Genomic DNA, 18,369 nt, shown 5'->3' on the forward strand with positions numbered 1-18,369 from the left:
TTTGAGAATCCATTCCTGAGACCACGGAGATGACGGGAGGCAGCCCCGAACAGTGGTTTCTGTTTGAGTTTAGTGCACTTAAACTGAGCATATTAAAAGTCCGAAACCTGAAAGCAATAGAAAAGTAACAGATACCACTCTCTGATTGGTCAGAGCCTCTACTTCCAACCATACAGCAACCAATGAATGAGTGACAGCCATTTCATGATAAGGAACGGGGAGGTCAGGGGAACAAAGTGGCTGCCTAAGTAAGAACTGCACGTGTACAGCAAGATCTTAGAGGAGGGAACATTGCCTCTTTCTGGAAAATCCTTTTCCTTCCATCTCTGTCTGTGGAAATCCTACGGGTTTCTCAAGATGGAGTTCAAACACGGCCTCCTCAGATTCTGACGCAGGCAGTCCTCTGGCCGCATTACAGTAAGTACTAGATGGAAGGCCTTTCTCTCTTCTCTGCCTTCCCACTGCCATCCCTCACTTCTCCACCCCGAATTCCTGCTTATCCAAAGGCCAGCCCAACTACCACCTCCTCCACGAAGCATTTTGTTTTTTCAATCCTGTAGGTTAGGAGTAAACCTTCCTCCTTTCTGAGACTCCTCCGCCCTTACCGGGTGATGCTCCTGTAACATTAATCACTGTGTTACTTTTTTTTTTTTTAATTATGTGTACCCATGTCTTACCCTCCCTACCAATTCTGAGCTCCTTAAGGCAGGAACTATTTCTGGTTCATCTCTTCTTACCCCTCCCTGCTCTAGGTACAGAGTAGGCACTCTTTGAGTGAACACACGCTAGCTTGGAAATACTGCTGAAATTACAGTTTGAATTAGATGCAACTAACATATATTATTGCTGTGTCTTCTGCCTCTGAATTACCGATGGACTGTGGTAGGGGTGGTGCTGGCTGTCCATTGGTTCACGGTCATTTCTGATCCCCAGGTGGTTTTTCCTCCCCCATTGCCCTTCAGGACACTGTAAGTAATATTTCTTTTAGGAAGAAATGACCTTGGGGCGCCTGGGTCATTCAGTGGTTTAAGTGTCTGCCTTCGGCTCAGGTCATGATCCCAGGGTCCTTGGATCGAGTCCCACATCGGGCTCCCTGCTCGGCAGGGAGTCTGCTTCTCCCTCTCCCTCTCCCACTCTCCCTGCTTGTGCTCTCTCTCTCTCTGTCAAATAAATAAATAAAATCTTTAAAAAAAAAAAAAAGAAAGGAAGAAATGACCTTGTTCTGAGTACCAGTGTATGCTCATCCCTTTTCATATGCTCTTTCTAGTGGTCTTCACAAGTCAGTGTGGATTTAGCCACACAGCCTGATTTGGTTTGTGCTCCAAGAAGGCCCTGGATCTTTCTCTCCCGCTTTCTCACAGTGCGTGTGTCTGTACGTCAGTACAGCTATGACATTTAAGCCAGAAGAGATGGGTATTTTGTTCCTCATCTCCCTACCCACCTTTGCCCCAACGTCACTTGAGTCTGCTCCGAAGGGAAGAGAAACTGTATGGAGCAGACGCATACACGTGGTTGCTCACATAACCAGCAAGGTGCTATAAGCCCCTTGTCAGGCTGAGATTATTTTGTTTGGGGGAAAAGGATACGGTGAGAAATCTAAACTGAAGAACAATTCATAAGAGAAAGGAAATTGCCAAAAGACATGTTATTGCCTCTGAGAGACGGTGTGGGGCAGCGGACGTAGGCTCTGAAGCCAGAAGGACTCAGATTTGGTGTTATGGAGCTCCCACCTACTAGTGATGTTACCTCGGGCGAGCTGCTTGCCCCCACAGAGCCTTGTTTTTTTTCAGCTCTGAAAATGGAGATTATAGGACCTATCACCCATGGAAAGGTTGTAAAAATTAACCAAGATGACGTGAAGAGCTAGGGGAAATTCTTATACAGAGTTGTTGCTTCATACGAGACAATGATTATATTTCATATAATATTATTGTATTTATTGGCCTGGGGTTAAGTACGATTGCACCCTCTCCTCTCTGTCTGATAGTCTTGCCTTTTTTCTTTGCTTAATCTCCACACATACAACGTCATTTCTCGTCCCTCTTGTGGTAACAGATCCTGGGACTCACCATCTTCTCGACTCTTCTCTTGTCACAATTTAACTTTCTTTCCTTTTATGGTGCCCTCAGAAGCAACACATAAAAGCGAGCTCTGCCTGATCATGCGCTATCCCTTCACACACCTGCCAATTCGCGAGGTTCTTTCTCCGCCATCTCTCCTCCAGCCTCAATAAACCCTTCTCTTTCATCTTTCCCTGTGAAGGCTCAATCCTCCACTTTCATAAAATTGATGCTTTTCTCTCTGCCCCTAATTTCTTTACATCTTTCAGTTGTGTAGAATGTGATTGAATCTCCTTTGAAGTGCTAATTTTGGAAGCACCTCATTATTTTTTTTTCTGCTTAACCGATGTTTCTACAAAGGTCTGTCTTGCATAAGCATATTACTCCTACAGCAGGGAATGCAGACACACTTCTCCCCTATGCTGACCACCCTAATTGCAGGCAAAATACTGCCGAAGAAATAACTTTTGAGTGCTGAGCTTGCACATAAAGGGCCCCATTGACACAGGCTGTCTGCGCCATCCCCAGACCCGGGTGCGCGCCTCTCTTCCTGGGTCACGTGGCAGTCTGAGCCACGGACTGGATCTCAACCCCAGCCTCAGGGATTTAGACCTGTCCTTGAGGCTGGGGTGGTCAGAACATTGGCAGGGGGCATATCCTTGCTGGCACTTGAGCAAACCTCATCTGGACTGGAAGTGGCGTGCAAACAGCCACTGGAACCTGAAGGGAAACTTGATCAGAAGAAAATTCTCATACGACTGCCACATTCTGGGCAGGCAGGCCTCAAACCCAGACCCACCCCCAACTTGCCTCTACCCTGCTTATCATTGCTGCTTCCCGTCTCCTGCCTACCTTGCCAAAGCAAAGGGGAAGGCTATGTACTTGGACTCTAGACAAGGGAGAGGTTTTGGGGATAGGCTCTTTGCTGTATTGAGAGCCAAGCCCGTGTAGACAGTGTACATATGTCACACTCTGTGCCAGGCTGTAGTCTAAGTACTTACGTGCGTAATATCTCATTTAATCCTCCCAACAAAGTTAGAACTGTTATTAGCCCCATTTTACGGATGAGGAGACTGAGGCAGGGAAGTTCCGTGATTGGCCCAAGGATATGTGGCAGTGAGTGGTAGAGCTAGAATTTGAACCTTGTCAGCCTGGCTCTAGAGCCCCAAGCTCTTACACTCCCTGGTGGGAGCCATTCATGGGAACGTGACAAGGGACCTCTCCTAGGGCAAGGGCATAGAGGGGGAGAGAGAACGTGTGTGACACGTTGGCACAGGCAGCTAATCCTAGAAGAGTAACCATACTGCCCAGCTCTTCCCATCATGGCCTCAACCTACCCACTCGCAACCACAGGGGAACACCTTTGTCCCACCGCTCTCTCTTTATAGGCTGAAAGAATGGAAATGTCTACCTTCTTTCACCCAGCAGACACTTCTGGAGCAACCACCGAGTACCTAGCGCTGTGCTGGTGCTGGAGAGACAATGGTGAACGAAACAAACCAGGGACCTGCCCTCGTGGAGTGTAGTGAGGAAGACACGTTTATCACGAGTAGATATGAAATGGCAACTGTGCCAGGTGCTACAGGGAAAGGGGTTGGAAAAGCAAGTAATGAAGAGGGGTAGACCTCGTGAGGGAGGTGAAAGAAGACTCCTAGGGCTGTCTCTCCAGCCTCAACGCACACCACGTTCCTCTTGCTCCCTGCACCCCAGGGCAAGGGAGGTGGGACTCAAAGGTTAGGGACATAGCCAATGACAGTCTTACATTCCCAGGATCCCTGACTTCTGGTCTCCCCATGAAACTGGCCACCGTGGGCTGCAGGAGTCTATGACTGTTCTTCCTCCATTGTACACGTGCATACTACTCTAGTCCAGGCTTTTCTTCTGACGCAACTACTTGATCGTGTTGGTCAGTGCCTACCATGTCTTATCACATTATCCAGTGTCTTCAGATTGTTTTTAAAGGTGCTCTATAAAGCAAGCTGACCCTTCCTTGACCTATTACTCATCCTCGTTTGTCTGACACCAACCCAAACACACCTTCTACTCCAGGCTGCCTGTTCTCTTTGTCCTCAAATATGCCACGTTCCTTCCCACTTTCACTCCTGTTATGTGCCTCTCTTAGCTCTTACTCCCCACAAGCTTGGAATAGCTTCCCTCCTCTCTTCTGCGGATTACGATCCTACCCGTCTTTCAAGAGCCCAGCCTGAGTCACACCCATTCTAAAGAGCCCGACCTGATAACTGTAGTCCTCCTTGAGCTCCTTCTTGGACCACTTTCAGGGCTTAGTCTGGTTTATAAAGCCCAGCATTTAAATATTTTCTTGTATTGTTCATTGTTTCATGGGTCTTGGCTCCTTAACTGAGAAAGGAACACCTTCTTCCTCTGTGTCCCCTAGCATAGAATTAAGCATAGCTTATGGTGGATTTATTAAAAAGAAAGAGAGCTACAGCTATGAAAACTCTTGACAGCACTCCACGTGCCATCCTAGCTAGGGAGGCAGGAGAGATGACTGAACTCCCAACGTACTCAACCCAAGCTCATTTATCCAACACGTTTGCAAAGAGCCAAAGGAGAAAATTGAATCTCTTTTTATGAAATTGAGCTACCTCTATGAACTTCCACAAGGTAACTGAAAACTGGAAGCAACTGTTTAAAAGCAGTTTGTCAGTACTCAAGACAAGTGCCCTTTTACCTAAGACTCTTGATTTCTCTTTCCAATAAAACAGCAAAATTACACCTGAGATGCCATCTTGGCTGGAACTCAGAGATCTTGAGGGAAGTGGTGCACAAGGTAGTTCATTTTTTTTAACATCATAAAAATCTACCCAAGTTTTCAAAGTTCTCAAAATCAAACAAAACTGGAGAAAATAACAGCACCTCCAAATGTAGATGCTCATGTGTCAGTCTAGCATCGTTTTTGCTTTTGTCCACATTTCCTGCAGAAACAGTAGCATCGCTGGGTCATAATGATAAGGAAGGAAACATCGTTAGTGAGACATACTTCTCAAAAAAATATAAAAATGAACTCCATCATTTATGGTTTTTGAGTTGCTGTGCTCTCACCTAAACTTTGAAATGTGCTGAAACACTCTGATCTTTTCGGAGTGATAGAAGAGTCTGACCATCATTAATGAGCCCTGTTCTCAGGTGACCCGTTCATGTTCATGAAGATGGGACCATCTGAGAGATATCCCACCTTTGGCCTTCCTCTCTTCTTCTAAATCCCCACCAGAACCTTTCTTTTTCCATAGAAACTTCCCAGCTTTCTTTTGTTCTCTCTCCATCCCCTGTGCTCAGAATTCATCTCCACGTGCTTGCTGACACTCCCAGCACTCCCACCTTCTGCGGTCATCGTGTTCCTTCTTGGCATGTCTCTTAAGTCTAGAATGTTTCTTCTTAGAAAGCCCTTCAGACCGTGGATGAGACCGCATTGACTTTCATACTGAGCTTAACAAATGAATAATAGCCCTGATTCCTGATTGGCCATGTGGAAGAAATGCCCCATCCTGCTCTGGGATTGGGGTTTTTTTCATGTCTATAGTTGTCTGGTTCTACAAGAAAAGTAAGGAATCCCCAGCGAAGCACGTCAGAGCAAGTATTTCTTCACAGGTTAAAGCCACTCTTCCTTCAGCCCTGTCCTTCTAAGTACTCCAAGGGATACCATGACCGCCTGTGTCCATTATTCTCACTGGAATAGTCTTCATGAGCCTAGACCCCGGTATTTCTAGAAATTAGTCTGATTTGTCAACTGACAGCCTAAAGAGAGGGGAAAAGAAACATGAGTGAGAGGAGCCATGTCAGGCAGGGGAAGTCAGATGTGAATATTACCTCTGTCACACAACAGTAAGAACTTAACAAGTCCAAGTCTCCGTAGCCCGGGCAAAGTGGACAGTGGATACCAGGATCCAGTTATTCAAGCAAATCACTGGAAGGACTACATCCACTTACTCCTTGGCTTTAGCCATTAAAACCAGCCGCACGTCCCCTACTCCCGCCAGACATCCCATTCCTTTTCGGATATAGGGCCAGGGGGCTAATGTAGTATTTGTGGATTGAAGGACCTTAAACTGACTGCTTTCCATTCATTCCCAGGTTTACCAGCAGTAAACATTGCTAGATCTCTGAGCTTCCCTTCTCCATCAGCTTGTTATTTTCCATGTATGGATGTTGTAGCTCGGAACTCTCTTTATTTTGGGTACTTGGACTTTGACCACTCCACTTTAGGAGTATAAAATTGCACTCTCTCCCAATGAAGCAGATATCTGTCCTCTTCAGCCTCATTTTAAACCAAGAGAGAATAAGGGATTTCATTGAAACTCACCCGCCTCTTTGACAAAGAGGATAATAAGGAGACGGCTAGCATAATGATGAGAGAATCTCAGCCAGTTCAGAAGGAATGAGCTGAAAGCATTCTCGTGGCCATTTTTTTTTTTTTTTCTGCATCCAGGATCCTGGCTTTCCAAATGGAATGATTTCAAAATGAGAGGATTCCCTTTCCTACGTGCAGGCATAAATGCTTTTCTTACTGCTAGGCTTCATTTGTTTGTTTAATCCAGAGCCTTTCCTTGTTAGACACGTCACATGCTCACGGGAGTCCTTCAGTTGGGTTTTCCCCATGGGTAAGCTACTCTTGAGGTGAAGGAGGAAGAAGCGGAGGGAAAGGATGAGAAGAAGAGGGGGAATGACACTTGGTGGGCCAGGCCCTGTTCTAAGCTCTTTGCGCACACTAACCCATTTCATCCCCACCACCCTCCGGCCTAGGTTATTTCGTCTCCATTTTAGCAATAAGGAAACTAAGGCTCAGAGGGGTTCGTCACTTGCCTAAAGTCACCCAGGCAAGAAGGAGCAGAGCCAGGGTTTGGACCCAGGCAGTCTAGCTGGCGTGGGCTGTTCTCTTAGCCATGACTGTCCTGTTGCCTCTCAACTTGGGGATATGGAGCAGCTTTGGGGACTCTGAACTCTGAGGCTACTGGGGGGAACAGACTTCATGACAACTCTGCTCCCCAGGGCCAGATATGGTAATGTTTCCAGCAGATTTACTGGGACGACCCAGAGACCCCATTTCTAACTATCAACTCGGATCTACGTAGCCATTGAAAGAGCAGAGTGTGGGTTGTGGGTACCATCCTGCTAATAGCTTCTCTGTTGCCCCCCCCCAGGATTTGCTCTCACAAACACATGCATCTCCCATAATGCTCTTTTTAAAAAGTATGTATTTCTGATTTTTCTGGATAAATGCTTTTGTACTCTTCTTCCGATTTGGCTAGCTGCTCTTGGCAGGAGCTCCTCCTTGTCTGTGTCTTAGTGTTTCTCAAGCAGATAGTTTGTTGAAAATGCTAAGAGCTTGTATTGACAGCCCCAAAAATAAAGTGCTTTATTTGACAGCAGAGTATTTTCCAGAAAACATGACTATCTACAAAACACTGGAGGACTTCTTGCAGTACTATATGTCATTGTTGTTAGCTCCAAGGTCTACCAGCGGGGAATCCTTCTACCCAGGTTCTTCAAAGCTTCGCTCAAATTTCAGCATGCTTGCTCCCTCTCAACAGAATTTATGGAATTGGATGTTTGGCAGAGGCCCCCCGAGTCATCTGCTTCCACTCTGTCTTTCCTCTCCAGCTTGAGTATTCTCTCCTGGCTATCAAGTGGCCCACCCCAGAACCTGGCGCATAGTAGGTCTCAGAGAGACGACAATCGCTCTCTTCCTCTCCACACTCTCCTGATTTCCCTCAAAAGCCCTTTCACTCTTTGCCCTGATTCTGCTGATTTCGACACGTTCCTCTGGAAGTACAGAGATCACTTTCCCTTGTCACAGGGATCACTCCCCACTCCCCCCAACCCCGCCCCAGTCTCGGGGATTCATTTCCTTTCCATGTGCCTTATGATTAGAGCGACTGCATATCTTCTCATCCAAACCAAGACACTTTTGAAAGTGAGAGGGCCATCTTAGTAATCATGCCTGCCAGAAAAAGAGGCGTGAAACTGGGTTGTCCCAGATCCGTCGGGACCTATGGGACACGCTCTTTATGATGTTATGTGTGGTTCAGATGTGGCCACATGCTGGCGTAGTTTTGCTTTCTGAGGCTTATCTTTATGGATATCTAATAATCTCATTGTACACTTAGTCCTTTTGAGAGGACAGGGTTTACTTCTGTGACTTACTCAAGCTCACCAGAGATTAATGTAAGCAATGGGAGTTATAAACAGTCTGAATTGTAGCCTAGCTTTTGACCATTTTTCAAATGCTTGTTCCCCATTTCTCTCATTACCAGAAAGCCAAGCCATTTAACTCCATAGGGTACCACTCAGAATATAATTGAGGTTTGAGTAAACAACACATGTGGCTTTTAAGGTTAAAAGAATATTGTTTGACATACAGTACACTAGAGTTGTTTTTCATTTTGGTTTTAAAAATTGGTTAAAATTACATCTTGTTGCTTCTCGGAATTAACTAGAATCCGTCTGTCTCCGTTAGAATCAGTGGTTTTTTGTTTTGTTTTGTTTTTGTTTTTTGTTTTTTGTTTTTTCAATAAGGCCTTGGCTGAAAAAAAGAAGCTCCCTTTCAAGATAATTTGTCCAGCAAATCAGGGAAAAAAAAAAAAAAGCAACGGAACAGGTTTTAGGGTACTGGTGCTAATTTTTTTTTCTTTGATGTATTTTGTCCCTTAGATATATCTTCAATATATCTAAACTATAGTGTCTAAGATGGTAAATGGACAGACCTATAATCAGCTCTCCAGACAGATTTGGCCCAGGTCACAGCTGAACAAAATGTGAATGCCGAAGAAGATTCTTCCAGTGTAACTATGGTTCAAGTTATATAGAATAACTCCTTACATACAGAACATTCCAGCTTGGCAAATGCCATTTCGATGACGTCAGAAGCTCAAAGGCAACCAAAAGAGTAGTCATTCTTACTTGAGAAGATATATACAGAAGTAATGGCTCCAGGAGTTTATAATTGAAGTGAAATCATTCCAGTTGAGGCACACATGCCTGCCTACGAGTGCTTAGGTGTTGTGACATGTTCGTCTGAACTTGGGTTGCAGGACATTAGCCATCTGCTCCCATGCTATCTCACCTCTCTGGTCACTTAACAGGGACTACCTGCTTTGGGATTCTGCCTGGACTCTAAGTATTTCAAGACACTGTCTAAAAGCCCGTTCAAGACTCTAGGGTCTAAATGCAATAAATGGAACTTCTCAGAGGGTCATGCTAAGTAAATCTTCCATGTTAGTACCAACCATTAAATCTATGTTTGCAAAGGGCGTGTTTGGTGAAGAAAGCTCTTCTATCATTTTTCTTTTGTGATTTGTTCTCTTTGGGCTACTTACTCGAAAACACATCCTATAGCTTTTCCATTGTGTTCTGCCATTTGCTGGTGAATCTCTTCTGGTTTCCAGTCTTCTCTCCGGTCCCCTATTTTCATCTAGCTCACGACAAAGCTTAGACCCGCCACTGCCAGCGAAAAGGGACCAAGTACATTTAAGTTCATCCCTACTCATTCACTGTCAAGGGCAGTGCCATTTCCCAGCTGTTCAGATTTGCAAAGCTAGCATCCTTTCCTTTTTAAATTTTTTTAAAGATTTATTTATTTACTTTAGAGAGAGAGAGAGATAGAGAGCAGGGGAGAGGGGCAGAAGGAGAGGGAGAGAGAATCCTCAAGCAGACTCCCCTCTGAGCGTGGAGCCCAACAAATGCGGGGCTCGATCCCAGGACCCTGAGATCATGACCTGAGCTGAAATCAAGAGTCAGATGTTTAACCAACTGAGCCACCCATGTGCCCTCCCACCACCACCCCCACCTTAGCCTCCTTTTACACTGTATTCTCTTTTGCCATCCTCCTCTGTTATCAGATCTCCCATCAGGATCTTATCATTGCCTTTTTATCTGAAGTAGTCTGATTTGCCCCTTCTCCATCATTTCAGAGATTCTCAGGGCCTGTCACATGTTACTACAACAGCCTCTTGTTTGGCCTCCCAGATTCCAGGTGCTCCCCAGGTAGGGGACACTCCATCACCAGGAGAAGCTGCCACAAATCACCATCTTTTACTGTAGGAACCTCTACATAAAAATTGGTTGCAAGATAAAATGTGAATTCTTTAGCCTCTTTCTGAAGTCTACACAGCAAATATTTACCACCCTTATTTACGTCAACAACCGGTCTCCCTCCCTCCTTACCTCCCTCTTCACCCACTCCCCCCCCCTCTTCCTTTCTTTCTCTCCACCATCCCCATTTCTCTTGTTTCACATCTGAACTTTCTACTCCAGCCACACCTTGCTGGCTGTCTCCAGTGTGTTCCTTGCTGTTTCCAAAGCTCTGCTCCTTTGCAAATGCCATTCCCTTCGGTCAGGCTCCCCTCTGCCCACATCACTGTGTGTTTATGCCCTATAGTGTCTACTTCTAAAGACATGACTGATTCTTTTAGGAAGCTTTCCATGATTATATCTTACTGATCACTCACCTAGTCTATATCTCCCAAGCACATCTTTTTTAAAAGATTTTATTTATTTATTTGAGAGAGAGAGTGAGAGAACACGAGAGAGGGGAGGGACAGAGGGAGAAGCAGACTCCCCACTGAGCGGGAAACCTGACGTGGGGCTCGATCCGGGGACTCTGGGGTCATGACCTGAGCCAAAGGCAGATGCTTAACCGACTGAGCCACCCAGGCGCCCCTCTCCCAAGCACATCTTGACAATGCATTATTTTTTTTCCATGAGATGATCTTTAAATCATGAAGGGTTAAAACCATAACTTCGTTACATATCACTACCTGATAATATTGCTATCAAAGGAATTTCGGGGTCTTTTGCAAGTCCTAAAACCCAATGATATTACCTAATTTTCCCTCATAGTACTACCACCTCCTTGAACCGGTAACATGTTACTATGTCCAAGCAGATTTTGAAAGCTCGAGGGATAAATTCAAATAGAAAATTCTTAACGCTGATACTTTTTGGTATTTCCTGTTATCCTGTGAAATACATGGTTTCATTGATACCAAGAGTAAGACCAAGCTCTTCCCATCAACTTCCTTGGTCATTGATAACACAAGGTAATAGCCTTGGAAATTGTCCTGTGGTTTGTGATCTTTAATCGGCTGAGGATTATCACTGTCTGTGCTGTGTTGTTCTGAAGGCTGAAAGTAGGATCTTCCTCCTACTAGCAGTACTCTGACAATGAGGCAATGATAGCTGTTCACTGTTCAGAGACTAGAACACACAGACCCAGAAGAAGAAATCTCAGGCAAAAACAGAGGAGTACATCTTGAGTATCAGTTATGTAAACATTCCAGCCACCACAAGTTTTACCTTAACTTTCAGACCAGGTCATAACTTCTCAGAGACATAAGGGTGAATTTAACAAATTATGACAGACCTAATCCTTGAAACTCTCATTTTTGAAAGGTAGTTTAAACACAAGTTAAGTATGACCTGTGAAATACTTAGCTGTCACTGGAATAAAATAAGCAAAAGTGAGGCTGATGGCTATATCACAGTGGAAAGTTATTATTTTCCCTTTTGTTTCCCAAATTTTGTACAGTGTGAATGGATGGGCTCTTTCAAAAAGTGTCAACTTTCTTCAGAGTTGTTTTTGAAAAATGAGGCAGGCCCAGAGAGAAATCTTTCAGGGTCACTTTATGAGGGACAGCCATTTTTTTTTTTTTTTTTCCAGGAGGGAGAGAGAGACAGAGACAGAGAGAGAGATGGGGGGAGGGGCAGAGAGAGAATCTTAAGCAGGCTTTACACACAGCATGGAGCCTGGTGCGGGGCTCAATCTCACGACCCTCAGATCATAACCTGAGCCGAAATCAAGAGTCAGACACCCAGCCGACTGAGCCACCCAGGCGCCCGGAAGGATAGCCGTCTTCACAACAGTTAGAAGTCTGGAGAAATTTGGGATCATAGAACCAAAAACGTGGCTAGGTCACAAGGGTAATGGTTTTCCCTTCTATGTATGTATGACTCTTTCTTTATTTTATAATAAACAGGGGATGGAGAATTGTCGTGGGAACATTCTGATGGTGATATCTTCCGGCAACCTGCCAACAGAGAAGCAGTAAGTGTGAATAGCTCAAATAATTCAACCCTCCACAGCACCAGGCCAGACTTTCCTCTCTCCATGGCTATTATCGCAGCAGCTCCATAAAAGGGCCCATTTCTAACACCATTGCTCTTTCCCTTTACTCAGAAAATTAAATGGCATTATCACCAACCTCTAGCCATTTAAGTACACTGTGTAATTGGTAACTAGGGCCAGGACATGAACACAAAGAAATCACAGTCCCAGCCCTTAGGTAGCCCCATATAGATCAGAAGTTGTTAGCCTTTCGGGATGGCTTGCCAAATCTTTGCCTTCTGGAAAGAAGACAGGTCACTACCTCTGTCCTCGGTAGTGAGGACCTTCAGTGGGAGTGTAAGGTAGGTCCGTCCATCCTTTCGGCAGAGGTACTGTGGACAGGTCTCCATAAAGCCTTTCCTAAGCCTTAGGCTCTCAGTCATACAGCTGCAAGAGAGAAAAGGTAGCAGGCTGCATACTCCTTCCCCACCCTGCATTATCTCATTCCCATTCTCAGTGCTAACCTCGCAGAAAGCCTCTCTGTGTATAGCAACAGCATCTCTTGTCCCTGTGTATTTCACAGTAACTGACAAAATGCCATCCCTCTCTCACAAACGTATGTGGAAGTACAACCATACCTCAAACGTCTGAAAATCTGAAAAGGAGATGCTCCAGTCCAAGGAATCTATCATACTGAAGGATTTATGAAAATGTACAAGATGTACAAAGGCGTCCACAGTACATACACGGGCATTCATTGGACCCCTCTATAAAAAAGTGTATGGGGCATTCAATGCAGCATTATTTTCCTAAGAGCAAAACAAATGGAAGGAACCCAAACATAAGCAATAGGGGCTTGGTTGAATACACCCAATCTGTGGGACCTGGTGCTATTGTTAAAAAGAATGCAGGACATCGAAGGGTACTCGAATGGAGGGATCCCCAAGATACGTTATTTAAACAAAGCAAGGTGCAGGATACAACTTCTACTACCATTTCCTTATGTAAAACTGGTGTGTGTGCGCATGAATGTGAATGCATATGGAAAGATCTGGAAGGTCATATACCAACACATTATAAGTGGTAATCTCAGGGGTGGAAGTGGGCAGGGGGAAAGGGAGAGCATGATTTTTTTACTCTATCTGTTCTGTATCATTGGATGTTTTCCAATGAGCATCAATTCGTTTTGCAGTATATAACATTTGAATGATTTTTTTAAACCTGTGGAATTAGTTCTCAATAAGCACTGTATAGAAGGCCAGAGCCTAGGGAATTATGGGGCAAAACCAAGGATAGGGAAGGTGTGAGGAAGGCATTGGTGGGGACATAATAAAATGGCCAATATAAACCTCCCAGCATTGCTTCTGACTTGCATGCCCCCAGATCACCAACACATCCTCAGCAGCGAGTTGAAGTGATGTCTGTGTGCTTTATTCTCTGGTCCTGTCATTTTCTAGGTGCTGCCATTTCTGAAGGCGTGTGGAAGGATTGTGGGTGGGGTGGAGAACAATACTCTGGATATCTCAAAACAAGCAGCACTCCTGCAAGAGAGGATGGGCTTCCCAGTTTGTGGGTTCATATGGACCCCGAGGATGGGTGAAGTAGGGGATGGGGATTCAGGAGGGCACCTGTTGTGATGAGTGCCAGGTGTTGTAAGGAAGTGTCAATTCACTACATTTGTACACCTGAAACTCATATTGCACTGTAGGTTCACTCACTGGAGTTTAAATAAAAAAGTAAAAAAAAAAATTAAGAAGAATTTTCGCCATCTAGCTCTATCTGCTTTATAGGAAGTGAGATTCCTTCCAGATCCCGACAGATGATTCCAGTCTCCATCTTCTGTGTTGTGAATTTCCTCCTTTTGTCCGCCCTCATTTTTTATTGTGGTAGGACGTTGAGAATGACTAAATTCGCAGCCATCAACCACATGCCCTTCTCACCGAATTTGGGTCTCAGACACCTTCAGTTGGGTATCAATGCTAAGCTTTGTGGCCAGCTCAGCGGTCCTGCTGCTGAGACCATTAATCCGCCATTCTTCTTGACTTCGTTTTATGCTGCCTCCAACCCCACGCTTATCTTTCAGTCTCGTCCTTCTTCCGAAACTGCTGGCAATGGGGCTGAAGTTAATCCCGTACTTTCTGTAGCAAAAGAGGTCAGGTACAGAATGCAGGGCCTTGAAATAGCTATTGATTTGCAGAGGAGTTCAAGACCTATCTTTAGAAACAAACATATGGGCCCAGTAGACCAAAATGTCCAGATGGTTCCACTTTATTATAAATAAATATTTTCCTTTGTTCCAAAAGGGGTAGATATTGTGGGATGTGATTTGAATGATAAATAGCAACTGTAGTAAGAGAAAAATATGTACCTGGCACAGAGTTGGCACCCAAGGAATACGAGTTGAAGGAATGGGTATTGCAGGTGGGACAAAATGTGTGTGAGGGGCTTTTCATGAATGTTAACGTACAGGCATTTGTCCCAAATCAGAGAGAGATGTTTCAAACTTGTTGCTGGCTCTTGACCAGCCAAAAATGAGAAGGTAGGAGAAGGCCTTCTGAATATCTTTTGCAGGCCCAGCTTTCTGTATGGGATCAAAAATGGCAGCCCTAACAACACATTGCCAATCCGGTAGACTGTCACTTTAATAGAGCGTTCGTATTTACAGGGAACCCTCGAAAACCTCAGTTTGATAGGAACACAGGTGATTGCTTGATTTTGCCAAGTCCCTTTACCAAGTTTTATGAAGTGTGCAGGAAGGACAACCAGTGGCTCAATTATGGCTCCTTTGTAAAAACCTGAAATGGTTTCTAGATCATAATTTCACATGCAATGGTCCTAGTACCATGGGTGTGTGTGTGTGTGTGTGTGTGTGTGTGTGTGTGTTATAGGGAGGGAGAAGTAGACGCAGGGTGGAAAGCCAAAACATGAAAACAAGCAGAATTTTGTTTTGGATGACAGCCAAACTCTGATTTTACCCCCAAAAGATTACTCAGAGATTTACCATTAGAAAAGTGACAACTTTAGGGATAGAAACAATAGGAAACAGATAGAAATCCATGTCTCACACACATTGTCAGAACAATGGTTTGGGAAGGAAACGGGCCCAAGTGTCTCCCAGACAGGGATGGTCCCAGGGGGCCAGTGATGAAGCTGTAATACACTCATGGCTGTGTGAATTACAACACATTCTGAAAACATTTTTTATTTTTATTTTTTCATTTTTTAAAAGATTTTACTTATTTATTTAACAGGAGAGAGAGAGAGTACAGGCAGGGGGAGCAGCAGAGGGAGAAACAGGTTCCCCGCTGAGCAGGGAGCCCAATGCGGGGCTCCATCCCAGGACCCTGGGATCATGACCTGAGCTGAAGGCAGGCGCTTAACCGACTGAGCCACCCGGGTGCCCCTTTGAAGACATTTTGTAAATTAACTTTTTATTTTGTGATAACTTTAGACTCACAGCCATGAAGGCACTTCGAAGGCTTTTCCTGAACTGTCCTGCTTTCCTGTCTCTGCCAATAAAACCCTTCCATCTTAGACCTTAGGACAAGTAAGGAAGAAATTCCTGGGGAACTTTCTACAATAATGGGGGTTTTCCAACCACCAGAAAAGAAGTGTGTGAGAAGCACCTCAAAAGCCTGAGATAGGGGCGCCTGGCTGGTTCAGTTGGAGGAGCTCGTGACTCTTGATCTCCGGGTCATGAGTTTGAGCCCCATATTGGGTGTAGAGATTACTTAGATAGATAGATAGATAGATAGATAGATAGATAGATAGATCGATATTAAAAAAAAAAAGCCTGAGAGAATTATCAGCACTTCAAGTCAGGAGATCAAATAATGCCAAAATATTGAGCAGAATAAAACAAAGCATAGCTACATGGCCATTTCTACCTGACTAGTCTTGACCTGCTCTCTCAAGCAGGCTGTTCACAGCTGGGTTTGAAGATAAGCTCCAGTTTCACTCCAAGGCATTAATGTCTTTTTCTCCCTTGCTGTAAGGTACAAGGTCAGAATGGTCTCTGGTAAGCCTCTTTCGTTCCTTTGTTTAGGGGAACAACTCTAAAAGAGCCATTACCCTCAATCAAAATCACACATCACCACCCCTACCCCCCGGTTGTGAAAACTGTAGTGGCCTTTGCTATCTTTTTTTGTTTTTAAGATTTTATTTATTTATTTGACAGAGAGAAAGAGAGGGAGAGAGAGAGAGCACAAGGGGGGGAACAGCAGGCGGAGAGGGAGAAGCAGGCTCCCCGCTGAGCAGGGAGCCCGATGTGGAAATCGAACCCAGGACCCTGGATCATAACCTGAGCTGAAGGCAGGCGCTTAATGGACTGAGCCACCCAGGAGCCCCTGGACTTTGCTATCTTAGCAAACTTTTTTTTTTAAGATTTATTTATTTATTTGAGGTGGGGAGGGGCAGAGGGAGAAACTCTCAGACTCTCCAGTGAGCGCAGAGCCCAATGTAGGGCTCGATCCCAAGACCCTGAGTTCATGACCAGAGCCGAAACCAAGAGTTGAAGACTTAACCGACTGAGCCACCCAGGTGCCCCTATCTTGGCAGACTTTGTATTTTCTTCAGGCAGCTTTTAGCCAAATATTTGCAGCCCACTGAGCTTGACCACACATTCCCTCTCCCGCTTTATCCTTCCTTTCCTCCTCTTCTTCCTGTTCATCTTCCTCCCCCTCCATCCATCCTCACTCAACTGCCATCTCCAAAAACTCAATCTTCACCGTCACCCTAAATAAAACCCCTCTCCTCTCTGGCCTCAGTTTCTTTGTCTGTAAAACAAAAGCCTTAAACAAGGCGAGGTTCTGGGGGGGCTGATCAAAATCCTTGAGGTTTTTTGTTTTTTTGGGTTTTTTTTTTGTTGTTGTTGTTGTTCTTTGTTTTTGGTTTTGGTTTTGGTTTTGGTTTTGAATCTTTTTTTCTGCCCTAACCGTATGTCCAGGGTCTGAGTGCCTGGTACCAAAGAACAGCTTTTCACTTTGTTCTCTCCCTCATGAATCAGAACTTCTTGTACTTGCTGCTGATCCTGGGTCAGTGGCCTTTTCTCTCGCAAATTCTAGCCCCGTTGAACTCCCTCCCTTTAGCATCATCGGTAGGACACCCACCAGAGAAACTGTCCTCTCTGTGTTCCTTTGGCAAAACTTTGCCAAACTCCAGAAAGGACAGAACAATCTGTAATGGTCTTTGTGGAATGCGAGTGAAAAAGACATATGAGCCATTGTGGGAACGAAAAATATTTGCACTGAGAATCCCATCTGTGTACATGATAATAAATTGATGCAAATTCTTATTTGTGTGAGATTTTCTAGCAATGCATCGGCATGGGCTCTTCTTAGATTTAGAGAGTTATGTTCTCTTTCTCTTCCTCCGGCTTCTGTTCTCTCTCCCCTTCTCCCATCAATGCCTCCCCCGACCCAAGAGAGTAATGATAATTCCCAAAGCTAAATTTGCAACATATGTGTCTATGGAACATAACTGTAATAAATGTTTTATGGGCTGGTGGGGTTAGAGGATCTCATAACTACCTTCCAAGGTCCCCTGCCATTTCTAACACTGAATATAAGGATCTTTCTAATGGCCTGCGAAAGATTTTTTAGTGGGTCATCCCTCCTTTACCCCTAACAGTTGCCCCTAAAACACAATGTTATTTATTTGGCTTTTCGATTTAGGGTCTAGTCTTCATTCATTCCATCTTCCTCTGCCTTCATGCTCCCCAGCTCCTGGGAGAGGGGTGGGTAGCAGAATGGTGCCGAGAGCAATGGTTGCATCATTTGGACTACAAGACTCTAAGCTTTTATTAGGGACCACAGCATGCATACATTCATTCATTCATTCATTCATGCCATTGGCTGCATTGAGAGTCTCAGTGCTTCTTTTTTTTTTTTTTAAAGATTTTGTTTATTTATTTGAGAGAGATGCAGCGAGAGAGGGAACACAAGCAGGGGGAGTGGGAGAGGGAGAAGCAGGCTTCCCGCTGAGCAGGGAGCCCGATGCGGGGCTCGATCCCAGGACCCTGGGATCATGACCCGAGCTGAAGGCAGACGCCCAACAACTGAGCCACCCAGGTGCCCCGGTTTTCATTTTTTTTAAGATTTTATTTATTTATTTCACAGAGAGAGACATAGTGAGAGAGGGAACACAAGCAGGGGGAGTGGGAGAGGGAGAAGCAGGCTTCCCGCTGAGCAGGGAGCCTGACGTGGGGCTCGATCCCAGGACCCTGGGACCATGACCTGAGCCGAAGGCAGA

The 18,369-nt window shown here is 44.9% G+C and overlaps 1 protein-coding gene across 9 annotated transcripts in view; it reads left to right on the forward strand.

The window, feature by feature from the left end:
• The window catches only part of CHRDL1 (chordin like 1), a 112,689-nt gene that overhangs the window by 76,521 nt on the left and 17,799 nt on the right, over window positions 1–18,369 (forward strand). For all 9 annotated transcript variants that reach the window (XM_078065196.1, XM_078065191.1, XM_078065195.1 and 6 more), the window contains exon 7: window positions 12,053–12,120. In XM_078065196.1, coding sequence (XP_077921322.1) covers window positions 12,053–12,120 — 68 coding nt within the window. The remainder of the gene's footprint in view (window positions 1–12,052; window positions 12,121–18,369) is intronic.

Source organism: Halichoerus grypus, chromosome X, assembly GCF_964656455.1.
Source record: "Halichoerus grypus chromosome X, mHalGry1.hap1.1, whole genome shotgun sequence".
Lineage (NCBI taxonomy): Eukaryota > Metazoa > Chordata > Mammalia > Carnivora > Phocidae > Halichoerus > Halichoerus grypus.